The following is a 23512-nucleotide window of genomic DNA, read 5'->3' as shown; positions in this document are numbered from 1 at the left end:
CATGAGGTCTAGCATTGTCTTGCATTAGGAGGAACCCAGGGCCAACCGCACCAGCATATGGTCTCACAAGGGGTCTGAGGATCTCATCTCGGTACCTAATGGCAGTCAGGCTACCTCTGGCGAGCACATGGAGGGCTGTGCGGCCCCCCAAAGAAATGCCACCCCACACCATGACTGACCCACCGCCAAACCGGTCATGCTGGAGGATGTTGCAGGCAGCAGAACGTTCTCCACGGCGTCTCCAGACTGTCACGTCTGTCACATGTGCTCAGTGTGAACCTGCTTTCATCTGTGAAGAGCACAGGGTGCCAGTGGCGAATTTGCCAATCTTGGTGTTCTCTGGCAAATGCCAAATCGTCCTGCACGGTGTTGGGCTGTAAGCACAACCCCCACCTGTGGACGTCGGGCCCTCATACCACCCTCATGGAGTCTGTTTCTGACCGTTTGAGCAGATATATGCACATTTGTGGCCTGCTGGAGGTCATCTGCAGGGCTCTGGCAGTGCTCCTCCTGCTCCTCCTTGCACAAAGGCGGAGGTAGCGGTCCTGCTGCTGGGTTGTTGCCCTCCTACGGCCTCCTCCACGTCTCCTGATGTACTGGCCTGTCTCCTGGTAGCGCCTCCATGCTCTGGACACTACGCTGACAGACACAGCAAACCTTCTTGCCACAGCTCGCATTGATGTGCCATCCTGGATGAGCTGCACTACCTGAGCCACTTGTGTGGGTTGTAGACTCCGTCTCATGCTGCCACTAGAGTGAAAGCACCGCCAGCATTCAAAAGTGACCAAAACATCAGCCAGGAAGCATAGGAACTGAGAAGTGGTCTGTGGTCACCACCTGCAGAACCACTCCTTATTTGGGGGTGTCTTGCTAATTGCCTATAATTTCCACCTGTTGTCTATTCCATTTGCACAACAGCATGTGAAATTTATTGTCAATCAGTGTTGCTTCCTAAGTGGACAGTTTGATTTCACAGAAGTGTGATTGACTTGGAGTTACATTGTGTTGTTTAAGTGTTCCCTTTATTTTTTGGAGCAGTGTATTTTGTACTTTTTAACCTATTAAGCCTTTTGCATTTTTTTCCCCCCAATCTTCACTTAAATGGGACTTTTTTCAACATTCTAAAGCATTCCCCATTGTTAGACAGTCACATGACTTCCAACAGTTCATCACTGTAAACAATGCAATTTTTGCTACTTTGACCACTTTTCCAACAACTTAGGCAAAAGGTTAGAGCATATGAAATGTTCCTCTGTTTCTGCTATTCAAGTCTGAAATCAGAACAGAAATATATTTTGCCAATCAAAGGGTGGAGCTGTTTTAGTAACCGTGTCAACAGTAAGCAGGTGACGCCAACCTTTGTCCTATAGTGATTATGTACCCATAATTCATCATCACGATATATTTGTTGGTCCCATGTTTCATGAGCTGAAATAAAAGATCCCAGAGATGTTCTACACGCACAAAAAGCTTATTTCTCTAAAATGTTGTGCAGGCTGTGTAAGAGCTATTTGACCAAGAAGGAGAGGGGTGCATCAGATGACCTGGCCTCCACAATCACCCGACATCAACCCAATTAAGATGGTTTGGGATGAGTTGGACCGCAGAGTGAAGAAAAAGCAGCTAAAAAGTGCTCAGCATATGTGGGGACTCCTTTAAGACTGTTGGAAAATAATTCCAGGTGAAGCTGGTTGAGAGAATGCCAAGAGTGTGTAAAGCTGTCATCAAGGCAAAGGGTAGCTACTTTGAAGAATCTAAAATATATTTTTGATTTGTTTAACCCTTTTTTGGTTACTACATGATTCCATATGTGTTATTTCATAGTTTTGATGCCTTCACTACTATTCTACAATGTAGAAAATAGTAAAAATTAAGAAAAACCCTGGATTAGGTGTGTCCAAACTTTTGACTGGTACTGTACACTGATCAAAAATATAAACACAACATGTAAAATGTTGGTCCCATGTTTAATGAGCTGAAATAAAATATCCCAGAAATGTTCCATATACACAAAAAGCTTATTTCTCTAAAATGTTGTGCCACTAATTTGTTTACCTCCGTGTTAGTGAGCATTTCTCCTTTGCCCAGATAATCCATCCACCTGACATGTGTGGCATATCAATAAGCTGATTAAACAGCATGATCATTACACAGATGCACCTAAAAGGCCACTCTAAAATGTGCAGTTTTGTCACATAACACAATGCTACAGATGTTTCAAGTTTTGAGGGAATGTGCAATTGGCATACTCACTGCAGGAATGTCCACCAGAGCTGTTGCCAGAGAATTGAATGTTAATTTCTCTACCATAAGCCGTCATGTATATCACGTACAACCACAGACCACGCCAGCCCAGGACATCCACATATGGCTTCTCCACCTGTAAGATCATCTGAGACCAGCCACCCGGACAGCTGATGAAACTGTGGGTTTACACAGCTGAAGAATTTTTGCACAAACTGTAAGAAACCATCTCAGGGAAGCTCATCTTTATGCTCGTTGTCCTCACCACGGTCTTGGCCTGACTGCAGTTCGGCGTTGTAACCAACTTCACTAGGCAAATGCTCACTTTCGATGGCTGCTGGAGAATTTTGCTCTTCACAGATTAATCCCGGTTTCAACTGTACCGGCCAGATGGCAGACAGCGTGTATGGTGTGGTGTGGGTGAGCGGTTTGCTGATGTCAACGTTGTGAACAGAGTGCCCCATGGTGGCGATGAGGTTATGGTATGGGCAGGCATAAGCTACGAACAATGAACACAACTGCGTTTTATCAATGGCAATTTGAATACACAGCGATACCGTGACGAGATCCAGAGGCCCATTGTCGTGCCATTCATACGCCACAGTCACTTCGTGTTTCAGCAAGATAATGCATGGCCCCATGTTGCAAGGATCTCTACACAATTCCTGGAAGCTGAAAATGTCCCAGTTCTTCAATGGCCTGCATACTCACTAGACATGTCACCCATTGAGCATATTTGGAATACTCTGGATCGACATGTACAACGGCGTGTTCCAGTTCCCACCAGTATCCATCAATTTCACACAGCCATTGAAGAGGAGTGGGACAACATGTCACAATCAACAGCTTGATCAACTCTATGCAAAGGAGATGTGTCGCGCTGCATGAGGCAAATGATAGTCACTGGTTTTCTGATCCACGCCTCTACCTTTTTTTAAGGTTTCTGTGACCAACAGATGCATATCTGTAATCCCAGGCATGTGAAATCCATACACTAGGGCCTAATGAATTTATTTATTAACTGTAACTCAGTAAACTTTTTGAAATTGTTGCATGTTTATATTTTTGTTCAGTGTATATCACATACGATGGTATTGACCCCTATTGGCCAACCAATAAATAATACTTGACTAAACCGTTGGGCTATAGCACGAAATCGAATGCTACAACTGGACGAATCATAATGACATATAATGTTGTTGAAAGCCTGGGCCGAGGCTAAGTGCAGGCAAATATTTCAGAATATTCCTTTCTGGTGGAGGAGCTCCAGCATGGAATAGGTGTGTGTGTCGCACACATGACGGAGTGGTGACAGTCTGATAAGGAACGTCCTTCGACGCCAGATGGTTGAAATGTCAAAACGATCTCTGAACCAATTATATTAATTTGGGGACAGGTCGATAAGCAAACATTTATGGAAATTTAGCTAGCTAGCGTGCTGTTGCTAGCTAATTTGTCCTGGGATATAAACATTGGGTTGTTATTTTACCTGAAATGCAAGTCATGGTCCTCTACTCTGACAATTTGTCCACAGATAAAATGGTAAACCGAGTTAGTTTCTAGTGATCTCTCCTACTTCAGGCTTCTTCTTCTTCTTTGGACTTTATATGGAGGTTGGCAACCAACTTGAAGGTTGCATTACCACCACCAACTGGACAGGAGTGTGGACCTCAGTTCATCTTTCAATCACCCACGTGGGATATGCTCCTAAAAACCAATGAGGAGATAGGAAAGGCGGAACTTGCAGCACATTAAGCATCACAAATAGAACCAAGTTCAATTTTAGCACCTGGCTACGCACATTTGCCTCATAAAATAATTGTAAAATAATAAATAAATAATAGTATAATAGCACAAACTATCGCTTATAAAGCTGTGATTTAAGAATAGCCTAGGCTATAGACTTTCATACTTGTTCTTTTTGAAAGTGGCAACTTTAGGACAACACCTTCTTAGGCTAGAAAATTTGGGAACTTTAACCTCTCTTAAAGCTTTTATGATAGACCTAGTAGGAGGATAGGTTATTGGCCATTTGGTTTTCAACTTCGTGTAGAGGGATTTTCTTGGTCCGCATGGATCATCTCTTTCTTGATAAGCTTAAACTTTATTAAACTGGTCGTTAGATGTTTTCTATAGGCCATTGATGTTGTTTATTTTCTCTCATTATTACCCTGGCTACCGTTTACATTTTTAGGCTATTCAAATAACTCTTTGAGATTGAACTCTGTTACATTCATTGTTTGATCGGGAGAAAGCCATGCATAAAATTATGAGTGTAGCCTATAGCCCAAAATCCTATTCATAGCCTATCGAATGGAAAGAGAGGGGAATATAGGCAACCAATTATTTTTTACAGCTAGACACAAGAAAGTCAAGGAGTTTCCGACAGAGAGAGAGAGAGAAACAATATTTTCTGACTGGACCTTTTGCGCTGCTTGGGTGGAATTCTTCTCTCTGACTGGCCTACATTTCTCTCTTGCGCTCTGTATATAACAAAAAGTATTTATTTAAATAGGCTTTAGAAAATAGGAAAAGGCAAATTCCTCGGGAATGTCACTTGCGTGCTCCCCTGCTGTGTGCCGCGAGACGCCATTCTTCACTGCGCAGCGCCAGTAACGTTAGATCTACCCCCCCCTTTTTTGAAAATTCTGTTAAAAATCGCGCAACTTTTCAGCGTCCTGCTACTCATGCCAGGAATATAGTATATGCATATGATTAGTATGTGTGGATAGAAAACACTCTGAAGTTTATAAAACTGGTTAAATCACGGCTGTGACTATAACAGAGCGTGTGTTTCATTGAAAAACGCAAGAAAAACTGCTCTCTGAAAGCAAAAAATAATTTCCATAAGTCACTTCCACCAGTTGTTAAAGGAGAACAGAATTTAATGGAAATTTGCCTGCACTTCATACAAATTCCGCACGATGGCGCCATTGTACTAATTTTCAATCGAATTAATTGTTGGAAAATCCATCTGTCTGACCCCAAGTTTTCCAGTCTTCACCCGGATGCAGTTCAAGGAGAGATCAGATTGCATTGTTTTTGAAGTGAGGACCTATTGAAGAGACATCGCCCTGTAATCGTTTTGATAGATTATAAACGTTTACTAATACCTAAAGTTGGATTACAAAAGGATTTCGAAGTGTTTTGTGAAAGTTTATCGTCGACTTTTTTAATTTTAAAAAATTACGCAGCGTTTAAAAACGATGAATTTTTCTGAATGACACTACTTCTATACAAAGCTATTTTGGGTATATATGGACCGATTTAAACGAAAAAAAGACCCAATAGTGATGTTTATGGGGCATATAGGAGTGCCAAGAAAGAAGCTCGTCTAAGGTAATGAATGTTTTATATTTTATTTCTGCGTTTTGGGTAGCGCCGTCTATCGCAAAATCTGTTGTTTACGTGTCGAGCTGGCATTTTGGGGGGTGCATGCTATCAGATAATAGCTTCTGATGCTTTCGCCGAAAAGCATTTTAAAAATCTGACTTGCTGGCTAGGTTCACAACGAGTGTAGCTTTAATTTAATACCCTGCTTGTGAATTTTGATCAAGGTTTGAGTTTTAACGAGTACATTTAGCATTTAGCGTAGCGCATTTGCATTTCCAGGTGCCTACTTGGGACATGTGCGTCTCAAGTAGATTCAAGAAGTTAAAAGGCTAAACCATCATCTGTCACATCACTGTGTCATCACCATCGACTATGGCTGTCAATCATCGTCAGTAGACGATGCTATCTTAATATCACCCAACTGTAGTAGGCTAACTTCCCACTGACTGCCTTGAAACTTTGAATTTGTTAACTACAGCACAGGGGGAGCACATTCTAAGAATGACACAATCAGTAATTCATGTAACTTTTGACACATCCACTACTTTGACCACTTTCCTAACAACTTAGTGTATTAAATATTAGTCTACTTCTCTGCTATTCAAATCAGAACAGAAATATCTTCTAAGATACTATGAAATCTACTTTTCTGCGACCCAGATCTGAAATCAGAACAGAAATAGTTTAAACCAATCAATTGGTTCAACTACCACAAAAATACTTTTAACCAGATTTTTTTTTTACTTAATGCAAAATTACCATCTAGTTTGAAAACGGTATTATTCACCAATAGTCTTCCTTGATAAGAATAAGCAAAACATGTTTTTTAAAACACTTTTTTTTTTTCTTCTCTTGGGTGGCAGTATTTTGTCAGTAAAAGAAAATGTAGGCTAGTTCCAGACAGTTGCATGATTTGTAATATGATTTAACGATTGGCATTTTAGATGACAACCCAAACTCAGCCATCAAACTCCATGAAGCCTTTATTATGGTATTTAAACCGTGTCAGATTCTATCAGCAGCGTTTAGAAACCATGTCCATGACGTTTGTGTCTGTTGTTTTGACAGCTTCCTGTTAAACCGTCCCTTTGTCCTTTTGTGTTGAACAATAAAGGCTGGGTGTGTCGGTGTAGACACGTTACGTGTCCCTCATTCCACATATTCAGAGCAAGTGAATCTGTCTCAGTTCCCCAGGGAGTGCTTTCGCTCTCTCCCTCCATCTCTCTCTCACTCTCTCTCCTTCCTCCTCTCTATCTGTGAGTGGAGGGGGAGAAAATGCAGCACCGTAGCTATGGTAATTGCACCAGGCAGGTGCTCACAGAGCTGAAGCATTTTAATAGAGCAGTACATTTCAGCCTGCATCTTTCATCCTCACAGTAAGGTCATATAACACCCTCACAGACATTGCAGATCTGCTGAGAAACCCACTCAGTAGATGGTATACTGCCAATGAAGTCACATGCTGCGGGCTATAGATAAGAGAATAAATGATCGGAAAGAATTCCATCTTCCTGTCTGGTGGAGGGAGATACCCATCCACCATTTTGAATAAGATAGTCACTTTAATTTTACCCTTGCTTGGCAGTCTTAAAAGAGCTCACTGAGAGGGTGTGTGTACGAGTGTGTGCTGGATCGCAGCTCAGGTCTCTGGCAACCTATCCCCTTAACCCTCCCCCAGACCAATGACTAGCCTGTGTGCTTGTGGCCACTCCCCCTTCATGCTCTCCTTTTGTCTGTGGATAAAGCAGCTGCCTCTATCCCTGTTCAGCCATGGGAGCCGCAGGTCAGTACACACGCTTCTACTGCACTAGCTAAAGCTTTTCTCTCTTTGTGCAATCTGTAGATCAGATCACAATGCACAAATGCTGCTGTATGTCAAGTCTCTCTGGCATTGCTGTCCTGCCTGTCTGTTTTACGGCTGCTTCGCTTGGTGCGTGTGTGAATTATTCTTTTTTTGCATCTCCATTTTAAGCAATAGAGTAGATAAATGGCAAATCATAGTGAGTTTCTGACTAGTGACAGTGGGTTTATAGGGAGTGGCACTCAGTCAGATAGAAATGGAAGATTATAGATGAAGGGGTGGTAATCCAGCCTTATTGAGTAGTTATTGATGACAGGGAAAGAGGTTAGTCCGTATTGGTTATTGAGAAGGGAAGCTCAGTATTGGTAATTTGGGCAGATGATTATGGGGGTATGGCAAAATGTGCACCCGCCCCTCATAAAGTGAGAGGGTCAGTGGTGGTAAAATTAGAGTCCTTTCAGCACCCAGTTTTAGAACACCTTTTTGGCATCCATAGATGCCTGTTAGAAATCAAGATGGCCATCATCTCTGTGCCGCTCACAGCTCCACAGCTAAAATTAGAGCAGGAAGGCGGATGGGCAGACACGAGGGCTTAGGGAGGAAGGAGAAGACACCCAGAGCACGCAGCCGTTTTTCACTCCTCTATGGAACAGGAGCACAAACTCTTTGGAACAGGCTTTGTCTCCTCCTCCTCGTAAAACAGAGGGCTTGCAGGTGTCACATCAACAGTTGAACATTGAAATACATGAATGTACACTGAGCCACAGTCACTGGATGTTGAGGAGCTGGCTCACAACTGTGGGTGAACCAGACACTTTTCTCATGGAAACAAGCCTGTGTTTCCAGCCAACACCGGAGAGGGCTGTGGGGGTCACTTGAGCTGAGCTGGAACGGTACACTGACTCAGGGCTAATCCAGGGGTGACAAACCTCTGCCGTCTTTGTTGGGGGCTGAAAACATACTGAGTCTTATGCCCAAAAACCATAAATAGCAAGACATGGCGCCAGTCTTGTAAGACACCATTGAATTGGATGTATACTGAACATGGCAGGTAGCCTAGTGGTTAGAGCGTTGGGCCAGTAACCAAAAGGTTTCTAGATCGAATCCCCGAGCTGACAAGGTAAAAATCTGTCGTTCTGCCCCTGAACAAGGCAGTTAACCCACTGTTCCTAGGCCGTCATTGTAAATAAGAATGTGTTATTAACTGACTTGCCTAGTTAAATGTAAAGTGTTGGTTTCATGAGCTGAAAGAAAATAAATGTTCCATTTGCACAAAAAGCTTATTTCTCTCAAATGTTGTGCACAAACTTGTTTACATCCCTGTAAGTGAGCATTTCCCCTTTGTCAAGATAATCCATCTACCTGACAGGTGAGGCATATCAAGAAGCTGATTAAACAGCATGGTTATTACACAGGTGCACCTTGTGCTGAGACAATAAAAGACCACTATAAAATGTGCAGGTTTCTCACACAAGGGAGCGTGCAAATGACGTACTCACTGCAGAAATGTCCACCAGACCTGTTACCAGAGAATTGAAGGTTCATTTCTCTAACATAAGCCACCTCGTTTTAGAGAATGTGGCAGTACATCCAAACGGCCTCACAACAGCAGACTACGTTTAACCACGCCAACCCAGGACCTCCACATTCGGCTTCTTCACCTGCGATATCGTTTGAGACCAGCCACTCAGATAGCTGATAAAACTGTGGGTTTGCACAACTGAAGAATTTCTGCACAAACTGTCAGTAACCTCAGGGAAGCTCATCTGAGTGCTCGTAGTCCTCACTAGGGACTTGACTTGACTGCAGTTTGGCGTCGTAACCGACATCAGTGGGCAAATGCTCACCGTCGAGGGCACTGGCACACTGAAGTGTGTTCTTCATGGATGAATCCCGGTTTCAGCTGTACCCAGGCAGATGGCGTAGTGTGGGCGACGGTTTGCTGATGTCAACGTTGTGAACAGAGTGCCCCATGGTAGCGGTGTGGTTATGGTATGGGCAGGCATAAGCTACGGACAACAAACACAATTTGAATGCATTGAGATACGTTGATGAGATCCTGAGGCTTATTGTCATGCCATTCATCTGCTGCCATCGCCTCATGTTTTAGCATGTTTTCAAAAGGGTCTGTACAGAATTATTGGAAGCTAAAAATGTCCCAGTTCTTCCATGGCCTGCATACTCACCAGACATGTCACCCATTGAGCATGTTTGGGATGCTTTGCATCGACGAGTATAACAGCGTGTTCCAGTCCCCGCCAGTATTCAGCAACTTCGCACAGCCATTGAAGAGTGGGACAACATTCCACTGGCCACAATCAACAGCATGATCAACTCTGCAAAGAAGATGTTGCGCTGAGGCAAATGGTCACACCAGACACGGACTGGTTGTCTGATAAATGACCCTACTTTTTAAGTTATCTGTGACCAACAGATTCATATTTGTATTCCCAGTAATGTGAAATCCATAGATCAGATCAAATAAAATTGTATTAGTCACATGCGCCGAATACAAGAGGTGTAGACCTTACAGTGAAATGCTTTCAGGATTTCTGATCGATTTTATGTTATTTTAATGGACAAAAAACCTGCTTTTGAACGGTAGTATATACACTGCTCCCAAAAATAAAGGGAACACTTAAACAACACAATGTAACTCCAAGTCAATCACACTTCTGTGAAATCAAACTGTCCACTTAGGAAGCAACACTGATTGACAATAAATGTCACATGCTGTTGTGCAAATGGAATAGACAACAGGTGGAAATTATAGGCAATTAGCAAGACACCCCCAATAAAGGAGTGGTTCTGCAGGTGATAACCACAGACCACTTCTCAGTTCCTCTGCTTCCTGGCTGATGTTTTGGTCACTTTTGAATGCTGGCGGTGCTTTCACTCTAGTGGTAGCATGAGATGGAGTCTCCAACCCACACAAGTGGCTCAGGTAGTGCAGCTCATCCAGGATGGCACATCAATGCGAGCTGTGGCAAGAAGGTTTGCTGTGTCTGTCAGCGTAGTGTCCAGAGCATGGAGGCTCTACCAGGAGACAGGCCAGTACATCAGGAGACGTGGAAGGCCGTAGGACGGCAACAACCCAGCAGCAGGACCGCTACCTCCGCCTTTGTGCAAGGAGGAGCAGGAGGAGCACTGCCAGAGCCCTGCAAAATGACCACCAGCAGGCCACAAATGTGCATGTGTCTGCTCAAACGGTCAGAAACAGACTCCATGAGGGTGGTATGAGGGCCCGACGTCCACAGGTGGGGGTTGTGCTTACAGCCCAACACCGTTCAGGACGTTTGGCATTTGCCAGAGAACACCAAGATTGACAAATTCGCCACTGGCACCCTGTGCTCTTCACAGATGAAAGCAGGTTCACACTGAGCACATGTGACAGACGTGACAGTCTGGAGACGCCGTGGAGAACGTTCTGCTGCCTGCAACATCCTCCAGCATGACCGGTTTGGCGGTGGGTCAGTCATGGTGTGGGGTGGCATTTCTTTGAGGGGCCGCACAGCCCTCCATGTGCTCGCCAGAGGTAGCCTGACTGCCATTAGGTACCGAGATGAGATCCTCAGACCCCTTGTGAGACCATATGCTGGTGCGGTTGGCCCTGGGTTCCTCCTAATGCAAGACAATGCTAGACCTCATGTGGCTGGAGTGTGGCAGCAGTTCCTGCAAGAGGAAGGCATTGATGCTATGGACTGGCCCGCCCGTTCCCCAGACCTGAATCCAATTGAGCACATCTGGGACATCATGTCTCGCTCCATCCACCAACGCCACATTGCACCACAGACTGTCCAGGAGTTAGCAGATGCTTTAGTCCAGGTCTGGGAGGAGATCCCTCAGGAGACCATCCACCACCTCATCAGGAGCATGCCCAGGCATTGTAGGGAGGTCATACAGGCACGTGGAGGCCACACACACTACTGAGCCTCATTTTGACTTGTTTTAAGGACATTACATCAAAGTTGGATCAGCCTGTAGTGTGGTTTTCCACTTTAATTTTGAGTGTGACTCCAAATCAAGACCTCCATGGGTTGATAAATTTCCTTTATTTTTTTGAGCAGTGTATATAGTACGGCCTCACAACAGCAGACTACGTGTGTGTGTGTATATATATATGCGCGAAAAGAAGCAGGACAGAAAGGTCTTCACTTTGGCACTTTCACTCCTCCGTTTAATCGACAGCTCAATCAAACGCAATAAAACATAGGTTAGAGCAAAATCCCACACGTCAGGGGCCTCTGAGGTTATCTGACCTAACTGCCTGGGGTACCCTGGGATTACTGCTGTAAAGGATATCACAACATAGACGTGCTAATTAACACTATTGAGCACTGTGGTTATTCTATCCCTGTGTCATTCTGTGGTGACCCTACAGTTGGGTCATGTTGGGGTGACCCTACGGTTAGTCATGTTGGGGTGACCCTACGGTTGGGTCATACTGTGTCATGTAGGGGTGACCCTACGGTTAGTCATGTTGGGGTGAACCTACGGTTGGGTCATACTGTGTCATGTTGGGGTGACCCTACGGTTAGTCATGTTGGGGTGACCGTACGGTTGGGTGATACTGTGTCATGTTGGGGTGACCCTACGGTTGGGTCATACTGTGTCATGTTGGGGTGACCCTACGGTTGGGTCATACTGTGTCATGTTGAGGTGAACCTACGGTTGGGTCATACTGTGTCATGTTGGGGTGACCCTACGGTTGGGTCATATTGTGTCATGTTGGGGTGACCCTACGTTTGGGTCATACTGTGTCATGTTGGGGTGACCCTACGGTTGGGTCATATTGTGTCATGTTGGGTTGACCCTACGGTTGGGTCATATTGGGTCATGTTGGGGTGATCCTACGGTTGGGTCATACTGGGTCATGTTGGGGTGACCCTACGGTTGGGTCATGTTGGGTTGACCCTATGGTTGGGTCATATTGGGTCATGTTGAGGTGACCCTACGGTTGGGTCATACTGTGTCATGTTGGGGTGACCCTACCGTTGGGTCATACTGTGTCATGTTGGTGTGACCCTACGGTTGGGTCATACTGTGTCATGTTGAGGTGACCCTACGGTTGGGTCAACTGTGTCATGTTGGGGTGACCCTACGGTTGGGTCATACTTTGTAATGTTGAGGTGACCCCAGTCACCCCACAGATGGGTCATCATACGGTCTCTGTAATCATGGGTCTTGGTCATACTGTCGTGCAGGGATCATCAATTAGATTCAGCTTCTGGACGATTTTATTTCTTGAGCGAATAATCAGGGGGCCAGAACATAATTTGTAGACTGCAAATTGACCGCAAGTAGCCCAAACAGATATTTGACTAAAACAAACATTTAAAACCTTGTTTACATTTGTGTACGATCACATCTCTTTCTATTATGCGTGGGAATACTTTGGAACAGATTTCCAAGATTAAAATCACTTGGAACTGATGTGTTTTTAGTCTTATGTCCCCCCCCAAAAAAAGTTGGGGGGCCAAATTCGGCACGCCAGTTGGAGATCCCTGCTGTAGTGTGTAATGCTGGGTCTAACACTGGATCCTAACTCTGCTCTCCTGTCTCTGTCCTCCCCCCAGCCATTGACCTGCTCTACTGGAGGAACGTGAAGCAGTCTGGAGCTGTGTTTGGCAGTGTGCTCCTGCTGCTCTTCTCTCTGACCCAGTTCAGTGTGGTCAGTGTGGGAGCCTACTTAACCCTGGCCGCCCTCTCTGCCAGCATCAGCTTCAGGATCTACAAGTCTGTGCTTCAGGCCGTGCAGAAGACCGATGAAGGGCACCCATTCAAGTGAGTTAGGGAGGAGACAGGATCTGTGTTTACTCAGCACATGAAATAATCTGACATTTAAACATTCACTCATCTTTTTTGCAATGCCACTTTAGCCTGGACACTAATAGTCTGTTGTACTTCTTCCCTATAGATCTTATCTGGAGGTGGAGATCTCTCTGTCCCAGGATCAGATCGGTAAATATGCTGACAAGGCTCTGCTCTACGCCAACACCTGTATGAAGGAGCTCCGTAGGCTGTTCCTGGTCCAGGACCTCATCGACTCACTGAAGGTCAGCCTCACTCTCGCCTCTGGGCTTAAAATAATGACATTGTCTCCCAAGTGGTCTAAGGCATTACATCGCAGTGCTTGAGGCGTCACTACAGACCCGGGTTCGATCCCAGGCTGTGTCATAACCGGCCGTGACCGGGAGTCCCATAGGGCGGCCGGTTATCGCAATTGGATATCACGAAATTGGGGGTAAAAAACATCATAATAATAATGACATAGTGGACACAATCTTCTTACCAACACTACATTCTTTAACATATGTCATCTCAGTACTATTCCTGCTGTCAAACATTAAGTTACACTTAAAACATCAAATAATTTTATTATGACATACCTTCAGTCAAATGTCATATACACATACCATAAATTGTGGGAGTGGATTTGTTTAAGCAATGCCAATAGTTAAATGTCTTTACCCTGTGTTGCAGTTTGCTGTCCTGATGTGGCTGTTGACCTATGTGGGCGCTCTCTTCAATGGCCTGACTCTGCTTATTCTGGGTGAGGATCCTTCTACGACTGGCTACTGTAGCTGTTATACTCAGCTCTGCACCTCTCTACTGCACACCATGTTCAGCCTGACACACAGCTCATATTGTATTTTATCTCAGCTGTCTAACATTTTATAAAATGTAATATAATGAATAATATTGAAACCTCCATTTACACCATCACAGAGGCAATTGGAGTATGTACTATAATCAGGGGAGTGGGCTGTAATAAGCAAGCATCACAGTACCCCAGTGTCTGTCAATGGTTAACCCAACACAGTGAGAACACACGCTGTGGAGCAGGGAAACATGACCTGACAAGAGCAACTCAGACAGCCTAATGGTTGCCTCATCACATATGGTTCTTCATGGAACCAGTAATAGTTTTACTGAAATCTGTATCAATTCTGTATCACAGTGGATTATTGATCGTTCTGCCCTTTTGAGCAAAAACAGTCGATTTCCAAGATTAGGATTAGTTGCATCCTAAAAAAAAGGTCAATTCAGTAAGGGCCTTGTTCAAAGGATTCATTCACAACTGAAGACGTAACAGATCTCATATTTTTGTTAAGTCTCTGAGCTGGGGCTTGGTTGACACATTGTGTACATGAGAATATTCCCAGGGGTCTAACTGCTCCAACACGCGCTCACTCTCTTCCCCTACAGCCGTGGTGTCCATGTTCAGCATGCCCATTGTCTATGAGAAAAACCAGGTAAGAACTTCCCCTCACTCTCTAGAACACATGTGTACTGTACATGATTATTTTTTTACAATACAAAACACACACATACAAACATAGTCAACATCACACATGCCCAGACTCACACGCCCATCTGCAGTACCCGCACACTCTCCGCCATATGTCCTCAAACTGTACCATTTTGATTCTCTCTGTCACCCGGGCTCTTCAAACATTTCGATAATAAAACATTTGACCTTTCCATTGTGTTAACCATGGAGGATTGGTTGATTTCCAGTTCAGTTGTTAACCATGGAGGATTGGTTGATTTCCAGTTCAGTTGTTAACCATGGAGGATTGGTTGATTTCCAGTTCAGTTTTTAACCATGGAGGATTGGTTGATTTCCAGTTCAGTTGTTAACCATGGAGGATTGGTTGATTTCCAGTTCAGTTGTTAACCATGGAGGATTGATTGATTTCCAGTTCAGTTTTTAACCATGGAGGATTGGTTGATTTCCAGTTTAGTTTTTAACCATGGAGGATTGGTTGATTTCCAGTTCAGTTGTTAACCATGGAGGATTGGTTGATTTCCAGTTCAGTTTTTAACCACGGAGGATTGGTTGATTTCCAGTTCAGTTTTTAACCATGGAGGATTGGTTGATTTCCAGTTCAGTTTTTAACCACGGAGGATTGGTTGATTTCCAGTTCAGTTTTTAACCACGGAGGATTGGTTGATTTCCAGTTCAGTTTTTCTAAAGGATTGACAAGAAAAGTATCATCCAACCCATGAGGTATCTCACTGCACCCTCATTTGCCATGTCTTGAAATATGCAGACGGATTAAAAGTAAATAAATGTACATTGTAATACTTCTGACAGCCACCTTTCTAACTCTGGCCATAACTTTTGAATTTAATAATCCATGCCTTCTGGGAATGTTATAGTCATTGTTAATTTTACACTTACACATGACTGCTATTGTGGTGTAGAATTTGTGAATTTTGTCTTGTGTAATAAATTGTATATATATTAATATACTGGATTAAGCATACAGTTTAGTTAACTGTAATTGTATTAGTTATGTTCCAACATTCCCTCCATTTATGCCAATATCAGTTATTTTTAAGTCTACGTTCCAATAGTTAATTCTGAAAGATATCCAAGGATTGTTTCATAGGGTTGTGTTTTTAGGGAGTGATATTGATTCTTGTAGAATACATTTAATTTTCTTTGCTGTTGTTATAGTGTTAACTATGAAGTTGAATCTTCTTAGCTTAATCCTTTGAAAAAACACATATTTTGGGGCCATAAATGTGCATCTTCAATATGTTCCCATTGTTCCTCTTTAGTGCATTTAACAATATGTCTCAAGTAAAAAGCCCTGGGTGGTGAGTTGATACAAGTCCAAGTCTGGAAGGTTACAACCACTCTCAGACTTAGGAAGATCTAAAACATTCCTTTTTATTCTGAGTTTTATTTTCCCATATAGTCTTATAACAGTATACTTTTTTTTAAAGAATGTCTTTGGTGGGGTAGCTGGTATTACAGAGAAGCATAAACTCTGGCAGTCATGCTATTCTGAAGAGGTTTATTCTACCCATTAGATTTATAGAAAGACTGTTGCGTTTAATTATTTCTACTTTCAAATTGTTGAGTAATGGGATAAAGAATATTTTTTTATGTAATCCAAGTTGTTTTTCCTCTCTTCACCCTCAGGCACAGATTGACCAATATGTGGGACTAATACGGACCCAAGTGAACTCTGTGGTGGGGAAGTGAGTAGTAGTTAATTACCTTTTTTACTCAAGAATAAACACACTAGTCCCTGGAACATCCCACTATAAAATAGATTGGAATGATGTTCATCTTGATACAAACTAGAAAAGTTTAACACTGTATCAGAGTGGTGACCTCCATGTTTTGTCTCGACAGGATCCAGGCGAAGATCCCTGGGGCCAAGCGAAAGGAAGAGTAGACCTGCGCCTTGCTAACAGTGGAGCCCAGCTCAGACTCAGTGGCAGACAGCTTGATCATTGTTGGATAGCCTTGTCATTATCTGGGGGTAGTACTATGTCATCTAGAAGGTGTTCTCTAAAACCAACCACTGGAGAAGCCTTGACCCCAAAACTGTCTAGAATGGTTAACACACACAGTAAATCACCCATGTTCAAGATAAGTCTAGGTAGACAAGTACACAATTTGGAAGAAAATGTATTTTTTATTTTGTGTTGCTTGTTATTAAGCGCATGAAGTCAAGCCTTGAGTAAATATTATTTTGTATCTTTTGTGCAGTTTTCACACTAGTTTTTTATTTTCCTTCAGTGCTTACAACAAACTAAGGTTTGGCACAAAAAAGCGATATGCCTACAGAAATGCTCTGCTGCCAATGTTAAATACTGCTTCATGTTTCTGAGTTAGCTGGTGGGGCTTCTCTCAGTATATATAGTCAATATATATATACACATTTCAAAATGATTTCCTTTGTGTTTTCAAGCACAAAATCATTTGATGTAATCGTAGTTTTTTGCATAACTATGTAACTACACACAATATCATGTTTTAGGTACTGTTGTTCAACTACTATGAAGACAAGGATTATCTGATGATATTTAGCTTGTTTGAATTAACTGTCCAACTTTGTACAATGTTCACCTATACTCAATGTAGTTCTTAGACCCTGGTCTAACTATTTGCACTTACAGTATGTATTTCATTACAGAATAAGACAAATAAATGTTCCTTGATGTATAATGTTATCATTTTTCAGATGCATTACTGAAAATAGGGTCCAAGACAAAGTTTTGACAAGGGCAGCCTCGTCTTGAGTTAGAAATATTAGGACATACGAGATGTAATGGTACAGAGTGCATACAACACTAGATAAATATCCAAAGGGATTTGAAATAACATTCTATGAACAAACAGATACCTTCTGGCACAGAAGGCCCTTTCCTGTTACGTGTGTGCTTGCATGTCAGTATGCTGAGGTGACAAATTTAACTTGGCTGTCAGGTCACTGAACTAAAGCTAGCACCATACCGTGACTAAGTCAGAATCATTTATACCAAAGAAAAGGAGTTCCATTCCTTGAATATCAATGATTTATATCCCAAAATTATAGTGTAGTTATACTTTCCAAACACCTAACACAGCAATAGCAAAGCTGAATAAAAAGAAAAACCCAGGACATGAGAAGCATGGCAGGACCATGTGCAAAATGATCCAAATATATACCACAATTATCAAACGAGAATGTCCTCCCTGAGGATTCCAGAAGAAGAAAATATTGTAAAACATAAATAAGGGGAGTCAAGGTGAAAACAGCAGCATGCTGTGCTTCTGGTTGCTGCTTTAGAATGGCCTCATGTTGAGCAGTGTGACGGGGTGTAGCTGGAACAGGACCCCTTTGTTCTTTCCATCTTCTGACTGGGATCCACCTGCACACAAACACCACGCACACACTCAATATACACTGAACACTAGAAATTATAGTTAAGTATGGGCCTTACTTTCTTTTTAAAGTCAGGACTGATTTGATTGAAGTGGGGAAAACTAACATTACACCATGAATTCAAGCCATACCTGGTTCCATTTATTTGGTTCCTCATAGTACACAGGAACAAGGTCTTCCCGAGGGGGTGACTTAGTAAATAACCTGACGAGGCGTTCGCTGCAGTCCTCCTGCAGGCTGTTGATCCTGCCAGGCCCCAGGTGCAGAGGACCGTTGGGCCCCTCACACACCAGACGGTTGATGGCACCACGCAAAGCATTGATCTGATCCAACAAACAAAAAAACACTGGTTGTGTGTGGAAAGTTGAATTGATTTGAATGGACTGACGCAGGAACTACAAGGGTGTTAGCTACCTCTGTGATGTCCTCTACATCGAATTTGACATCAAAGGCGAGCTCTGTGTCATGTTCAGGCAGGACAGCCTCCTAAGACTGGACGTTCCACCCCAGACCACAGAGGGCACCAGTGTAGCTGGTCCTCTCCTTGTTGGTGCTGCAGAGAACAGGCAAGGTTACATTACAGACCTGTAGAACTTAATGTATGATTTCAAGTGAATATTGCAACATTATTTATGTTATCACTTAGCCCCCTAGAGTACGTGTGGAAATATAATAAGCAAAAAAATAAAAGCTGTCAGTTTAAGCTAGAGATGCGTTTTTTTCGCATGAGGCTGCGTCTCTATCCACCGATGTCGCCCTTCCGCATCTGCAGTGAAGGGTGGCAGAGCTAGAGCCGTGTTTGTCAGACCATGAGACATCCCATCTGCAGTGAAGTGTGGCAGAGCTAGAGCCGTGTGTCAGACCATGAGACATCCTATCTGCAGTGAAGGGTGGCAGAGCTAGAGCAGTGTTTGTCAGACCATGAGACATCCTATCTGCAGTGAAGGGTGGCAGAGCTAGAGCAGTGTTTGTCAGACCATGAGACATCCAAAAATTGGTCTTCTCACGAAAACAGCTGTAGTGTCCGAACGGTTTGCCAAACAGTTTATATAAACTTAGGTAGGTGTGGTCTCACGGTAATTGAACTTTAATTAACAAACATGTTTAGTATCTCCACGCATACAAGCCGCTGATGCGTGCCTTTGGAACATCAATTTACACCAAAAAAAGTATAAATCAATTCAATATACACCATCACAATAAACCCATTATTTATTTTAGCCATGTCTAAAGACACATTATGAAAAACAGAATATAGGTTGGTCTACTGTATGTTATCTGGCTATGCTCCATGCTAGATTTAGAGTTATTTGGCAACTTTAGTTGTGAATGATATAAACCTTAGAATGTCTTGAATAAAAACATAAGGGCTGCATGGTGTGACTGTAGGCTGTTGATGATTTGAGAAAGTTACAAAAAAAAGCTTCTCATGCCTCAGGCTGCACAGCTGTTCCCTCATCAAATAATCATATTTTCACCCATCAGACTATTGTCAATTTAATCTAGTCTTTACTAATATGTCAAATTAGTTTCCATTTAGAATGGACCATTATCAAATGGGCAGGAACAGCGGCAGGGGGGAAAAGCCATCATCTCTATGAACTCCAATTGAGCTTTTCCCGCCTGTCCTTTTTTCCCAATGATGCCTGGTAGGCTACTTTGGTTTTATAGTGGTGCTTATTATGAGCAGCTGAGAAAGAAATAACATTTATTTTACTCCACACATTAACCACTGTTTGAGGAGAATGCTGACATTCTGCCCAAACCCTGTATGCCATGGGCTCTCCAAACGTGTTCCTGCAGCTACCCAGTTGTTAAATTTGGGGAAACCAAGTGAAATCTGTTCGGGAACAGCAATAGTAAAACGCTTTCGCAACTAAACATATTTCACTAAACTGTTGATGCCCCCTCTGAACGCTCGAGAAATAAATAAAGGAGAGATGAGATGGAAACGCAAGGTGGTGAGATTCTGTATAGCTTAAAAGGTAATGTGTCAACCAATTAATTATGAAAATATATATTTTTAAATATTTCACTTGGCTATTCGAAAATCAAATTCAATATAATTGTAGGCTAACTAAGTCACCGTGCACAATCAATGAACCAACAGCATCGCCTACAACTATACGTTCTCTTCCAGATTCGTCGATAGAAGTTTTGGAGAGTAGCATAAGGCTGTGGTGTAAAGAACTTAAGTAAAAATACTTGAAAGTACTACTTGGGGTATCTGTACTTAAAGTTAAAAATACCAATAGCAAGTAAATAATGTACTTTGTACATTTTCCCTGACAATGAAAAGTATCAAGAGAACATCTGGCAGACTCACTAAACACACATGCTGTGTTTGTAAATGATGTCTGAGTGTTGGAGTGTTCCTCTGGCAACAAAACAAAAACAAGAAAATGGTGCCACCTGGTTTAATTTCTGTAAGGAATTTGAAATGATTTATACTTTAAATACTTAGGTATATTTAAAACCAAATACTTTTTTACTTTTACTTCCTTAATATTTTACTGGGTGACTTTCAATTGAGTCATTTTCTATTAAGATATCTTTCCTTTTACTCAAGAATGACAATTGGGTACTTCTTACACCATTGGCATAAGCTAACCAGTCCATCCAGTATGAATAATAACAGACCACACTCAAAGGCAATTACTTGAATTTGTTTAACTTGAGTATAGGCTAGACCAAAGATGTACCAAAGACATCTTAAATCAGTGTTGTTGAATGTTTTTCTACCATGAGTAATATGCAGTAGGCTATGTATTGTATAACGGCACAATCCTAATATTAATATGCATAAGCTCTAATATGAGCATGTATTTTGAACTAATCACCACCTTAGAAAGAGCTCTTCATTTAATTGTGTTAGGCTTTGAAACATTCACAACGACCATGTTTTACAATTGCTTTCAAATTGATCATCACATGTTTATCCATTCCACCGGTCTAATGTCCATTGCGCCTGTTTCTTGCCCAAGCAAGTCTCTTCTTATTATTGGTGTCCTTTAGTAGTGGTTTCTTTGCACTAATTCCACCATGAAGGCCTGATTCACACAGTCTCCTCTGAACAGTTGATGTTGAGATGTGTCTGTTACTTGAATTCTGTGAAGCATTTATTTGGGCTGCTATCTGAGGTGCAGTTAATGCTTATGAACTTATTCTCTGCAGCAGAGGTAACTCTTGGTCCTCCTTTCCTGTGGCGGTCCTCATGAAAGCCAGTTTCAACATAGTGCTTGATGGTTTTTGTGACTGCACTTCTTGACATTTTCCACATTGACTGACCTTCATGTCTTAAAGTAATGATGGACAGTCGTTTCTCTTTGCTTATTTGAGCTGTTCTTGCTATAATATAGATTTGGTATTTTACCAAATAGGGCTATCTTCTGTATTCCACCCCTACCTTTTCGCAAAACAAATGATTGGCTCAAACTCCACAAATTAACTTTCAACAAGGCAGAACTGTTAATTGAAGGTGACTACTGTTAATTCCAGGTGACTACCTCATAAAGCTGGTTGAGAGTGTGCAAAGCTGTCATTAAGGCAAAGGGTGGCTACTTTGAAGAATCTCAAATATATTTTGATTTGTTTAACACTTTTTTGGTTACTACATGATTCCAAATGTGTTACTTCATAGTTGATGTCTTCACTATTATTCTACAGTAGAAAATAGTAAAACATAAAAACCCTGGAATGAGTAAGTGTATCTGTGTGTGTATATACACACACACACTGCTCAAAAAAATAAAGGGAACACTAAAATAACACATCCTAGATCTGAATGAATGAAATATTCTTATTAAATACTTTTTTCTTTACATAGTTGAATGTGCTGACAACAAAATCACACAAAAATGATCAATGGAAATCAAATGTATCAACCCATGGAGGTCTGGATTTGGAGTCACACTCAAAATTAAAGTGGAAAACTACACTACAGGCTGATCCAACTTTGATGTAATGTCCTTAAAACAAGTCAAAATAAGGCTCAGTAGTGTGTGTGGCCTTCCTGTGCCTGTATGACCTCCCTACAATGCCTGGGCATGCTCCTGATGAGGTGGTGGATGGTCTCCTGAGGGATCTCCTCCCAGACCTGGACTAAAGCATCCGCAAACTTTATGGAAGGCTGGACCCTCGCAAGGTACTCTAATGATTTCCTAACCATTTGCACCTGTTTTGGTGCACCGGATCCTAACTTTAGGTGATGGTAAAGGTCTTTTTTTCTGCATAAGGAAATTGCATTTGTTTATTTTAATTGCATAACATTTTAAAAGTAAAACATTGTGTGTGATGTGTTAAATTGAGTTACTTTTATCAATGAATGTGGTTGGAATTTTGCAAAAATATCCATGTGTCCAGATACGTAAAAAATCTATTATAATACACTTTCCAAAGGGTATACTTACTTTTTCACAATAAAATTCACAAATTGATTTAAAAACTGTGTTTAACACTATCATGGTTGGCATCTAGTTGGGTTTGTCCAACATCGTGTGATGTCTTTGCATTTATGGTATTGTAAGTTGTTATCATATATTAAGCATTAATCAATTAAATGAGACATTGAAATTGAACAGTGTACAAATCCTGGATCTAGCTGTTGGATAGTTTTTTTGTATAGATCTCAAAAATGCAGTGTAACATTGTGTCTCCTTATGTTACACGGTGTGAAAACAGTTCAAGGGCATACAAACCCAAAATGGGGAACCAGGCCCAGTCAATCAATTAGTTTTTCCCCACAAAAGGGCTTTATTACAGATAGAGGGGGGGGGGGGATAGATAGGGGGGGGGGGGGGGGTAGAAATCCCCCCCCCGCCACGATTCCACAGGTGAAGATGCCAGAAGTAGAGGTCCTGGGCTGGTGTGGTTACACATGGTCTGCGGTTTGGAGGCCGGTTGGACATAATGCCAAATTAACTAAAAACCAACGTTGGAGGGGGCTTATGGTAGAGAAATTAACTTTCAATTATCTAGCAACAGCTCTGGTGGACATTCCTGCAGTCAACTTGCCAATTGCACGCTCCCTAGAAACTTGAGACATCTGTGGCATTGTGTTGTGTGACAAAACGACACATTTTTTAGTGGGCTTTTATTGTCCCCAGCACAAGGTGCACCTGTGTAATGATCATGCTGTTTAATCAGCTTCTTGTTATGCCACACCTGGGATTGTGCGCAACATTTGAGAGAAATAAGCTTTTTGTGCATATGGGTTCTATATTAGGCCCTATATGTACAATTATACAATTGTATAACATTGGTGTCCTTGAAAATTACAATGAAGTGCTTGAAGAAGTCCCTGGAAGTCCTTGAATTTGACATACATTCTTTAAGCAGGGGTCATACAGACATTGTATGTTGTTGTATAGGTGGAGATATGGGCTAATTTGCATATATTCACTTTAATTCCTCTAAGTACCATTCAGAAATGTTTTGCCCAATGTTACACATTGGCCCCATT

At 42.2% G+C, this 23512-nt stretch overlaps 1 protein-coding gene and 1 pseudogene across 1 annotated transcript in view; one reads left to right on the top strand and one right to left on the bottom strand.

Moving 5' to 3' along the window:
* The window catches only part of rtn1a (reticulon 1a), a 47206-nt gene extending 29858 nt beyond the window's left edge, over nt 1-17348 (top strand). Inside the window, exons 4-9 of the mRNA XM_021584949.3 lie at nt 12955-13162; nt 13296-13434; nt 13862-13931; nt 14588-14634; nt 16317-16375; nt 16533-17348. Coding sequence (XP_021440624.3) covers nt 12955-13162; nt 13296-13434; nt 13862-13931; nt 14588-14634; nt 16317-16375; nt 16533-16575 — 566 coding nt within the window. The 3' untranslated portion in view covers nt 16576-17348. The remainder of the gene's footprint in view (nt 1-12954; nt 13163-13295; nt 13435-13861; nt 13932-14587; nt 14635-16316; nt 16376-16532) is intronic.
* A 339-nt stretch (nt 17349-17687) lies between these two features.
* Nucleotides 17688-23512, bottom strand: part of LOC110504207 (ATP-dependent RNA helicase TDRD9-like) — a 28920-nt pseudogene continuing 23095 nt past the window's right edge.

The sequence above is a fragment of the Oncorhynchus mykiss genome, chromosome 25 (genome assembly GCF_057628025.1).
Source record: "Oncorhynchus mykiss isolate SJ-2025 chromosome 25, ASM5762802v1, whole genome shotgun sequence".
Taxonomy (NCBI): Eukaryota; Metazoa; Chordata; class Actinopteri; order Salmoniformes; family Salmonidae; genus Oncorhynchus; species Oncorhynchus mykiss.
The sequence above is the reverse complement of the archived record's forward strand: the minus strand, read 5'-3'. Positions and strand labels throughout refer to the sequence as shown.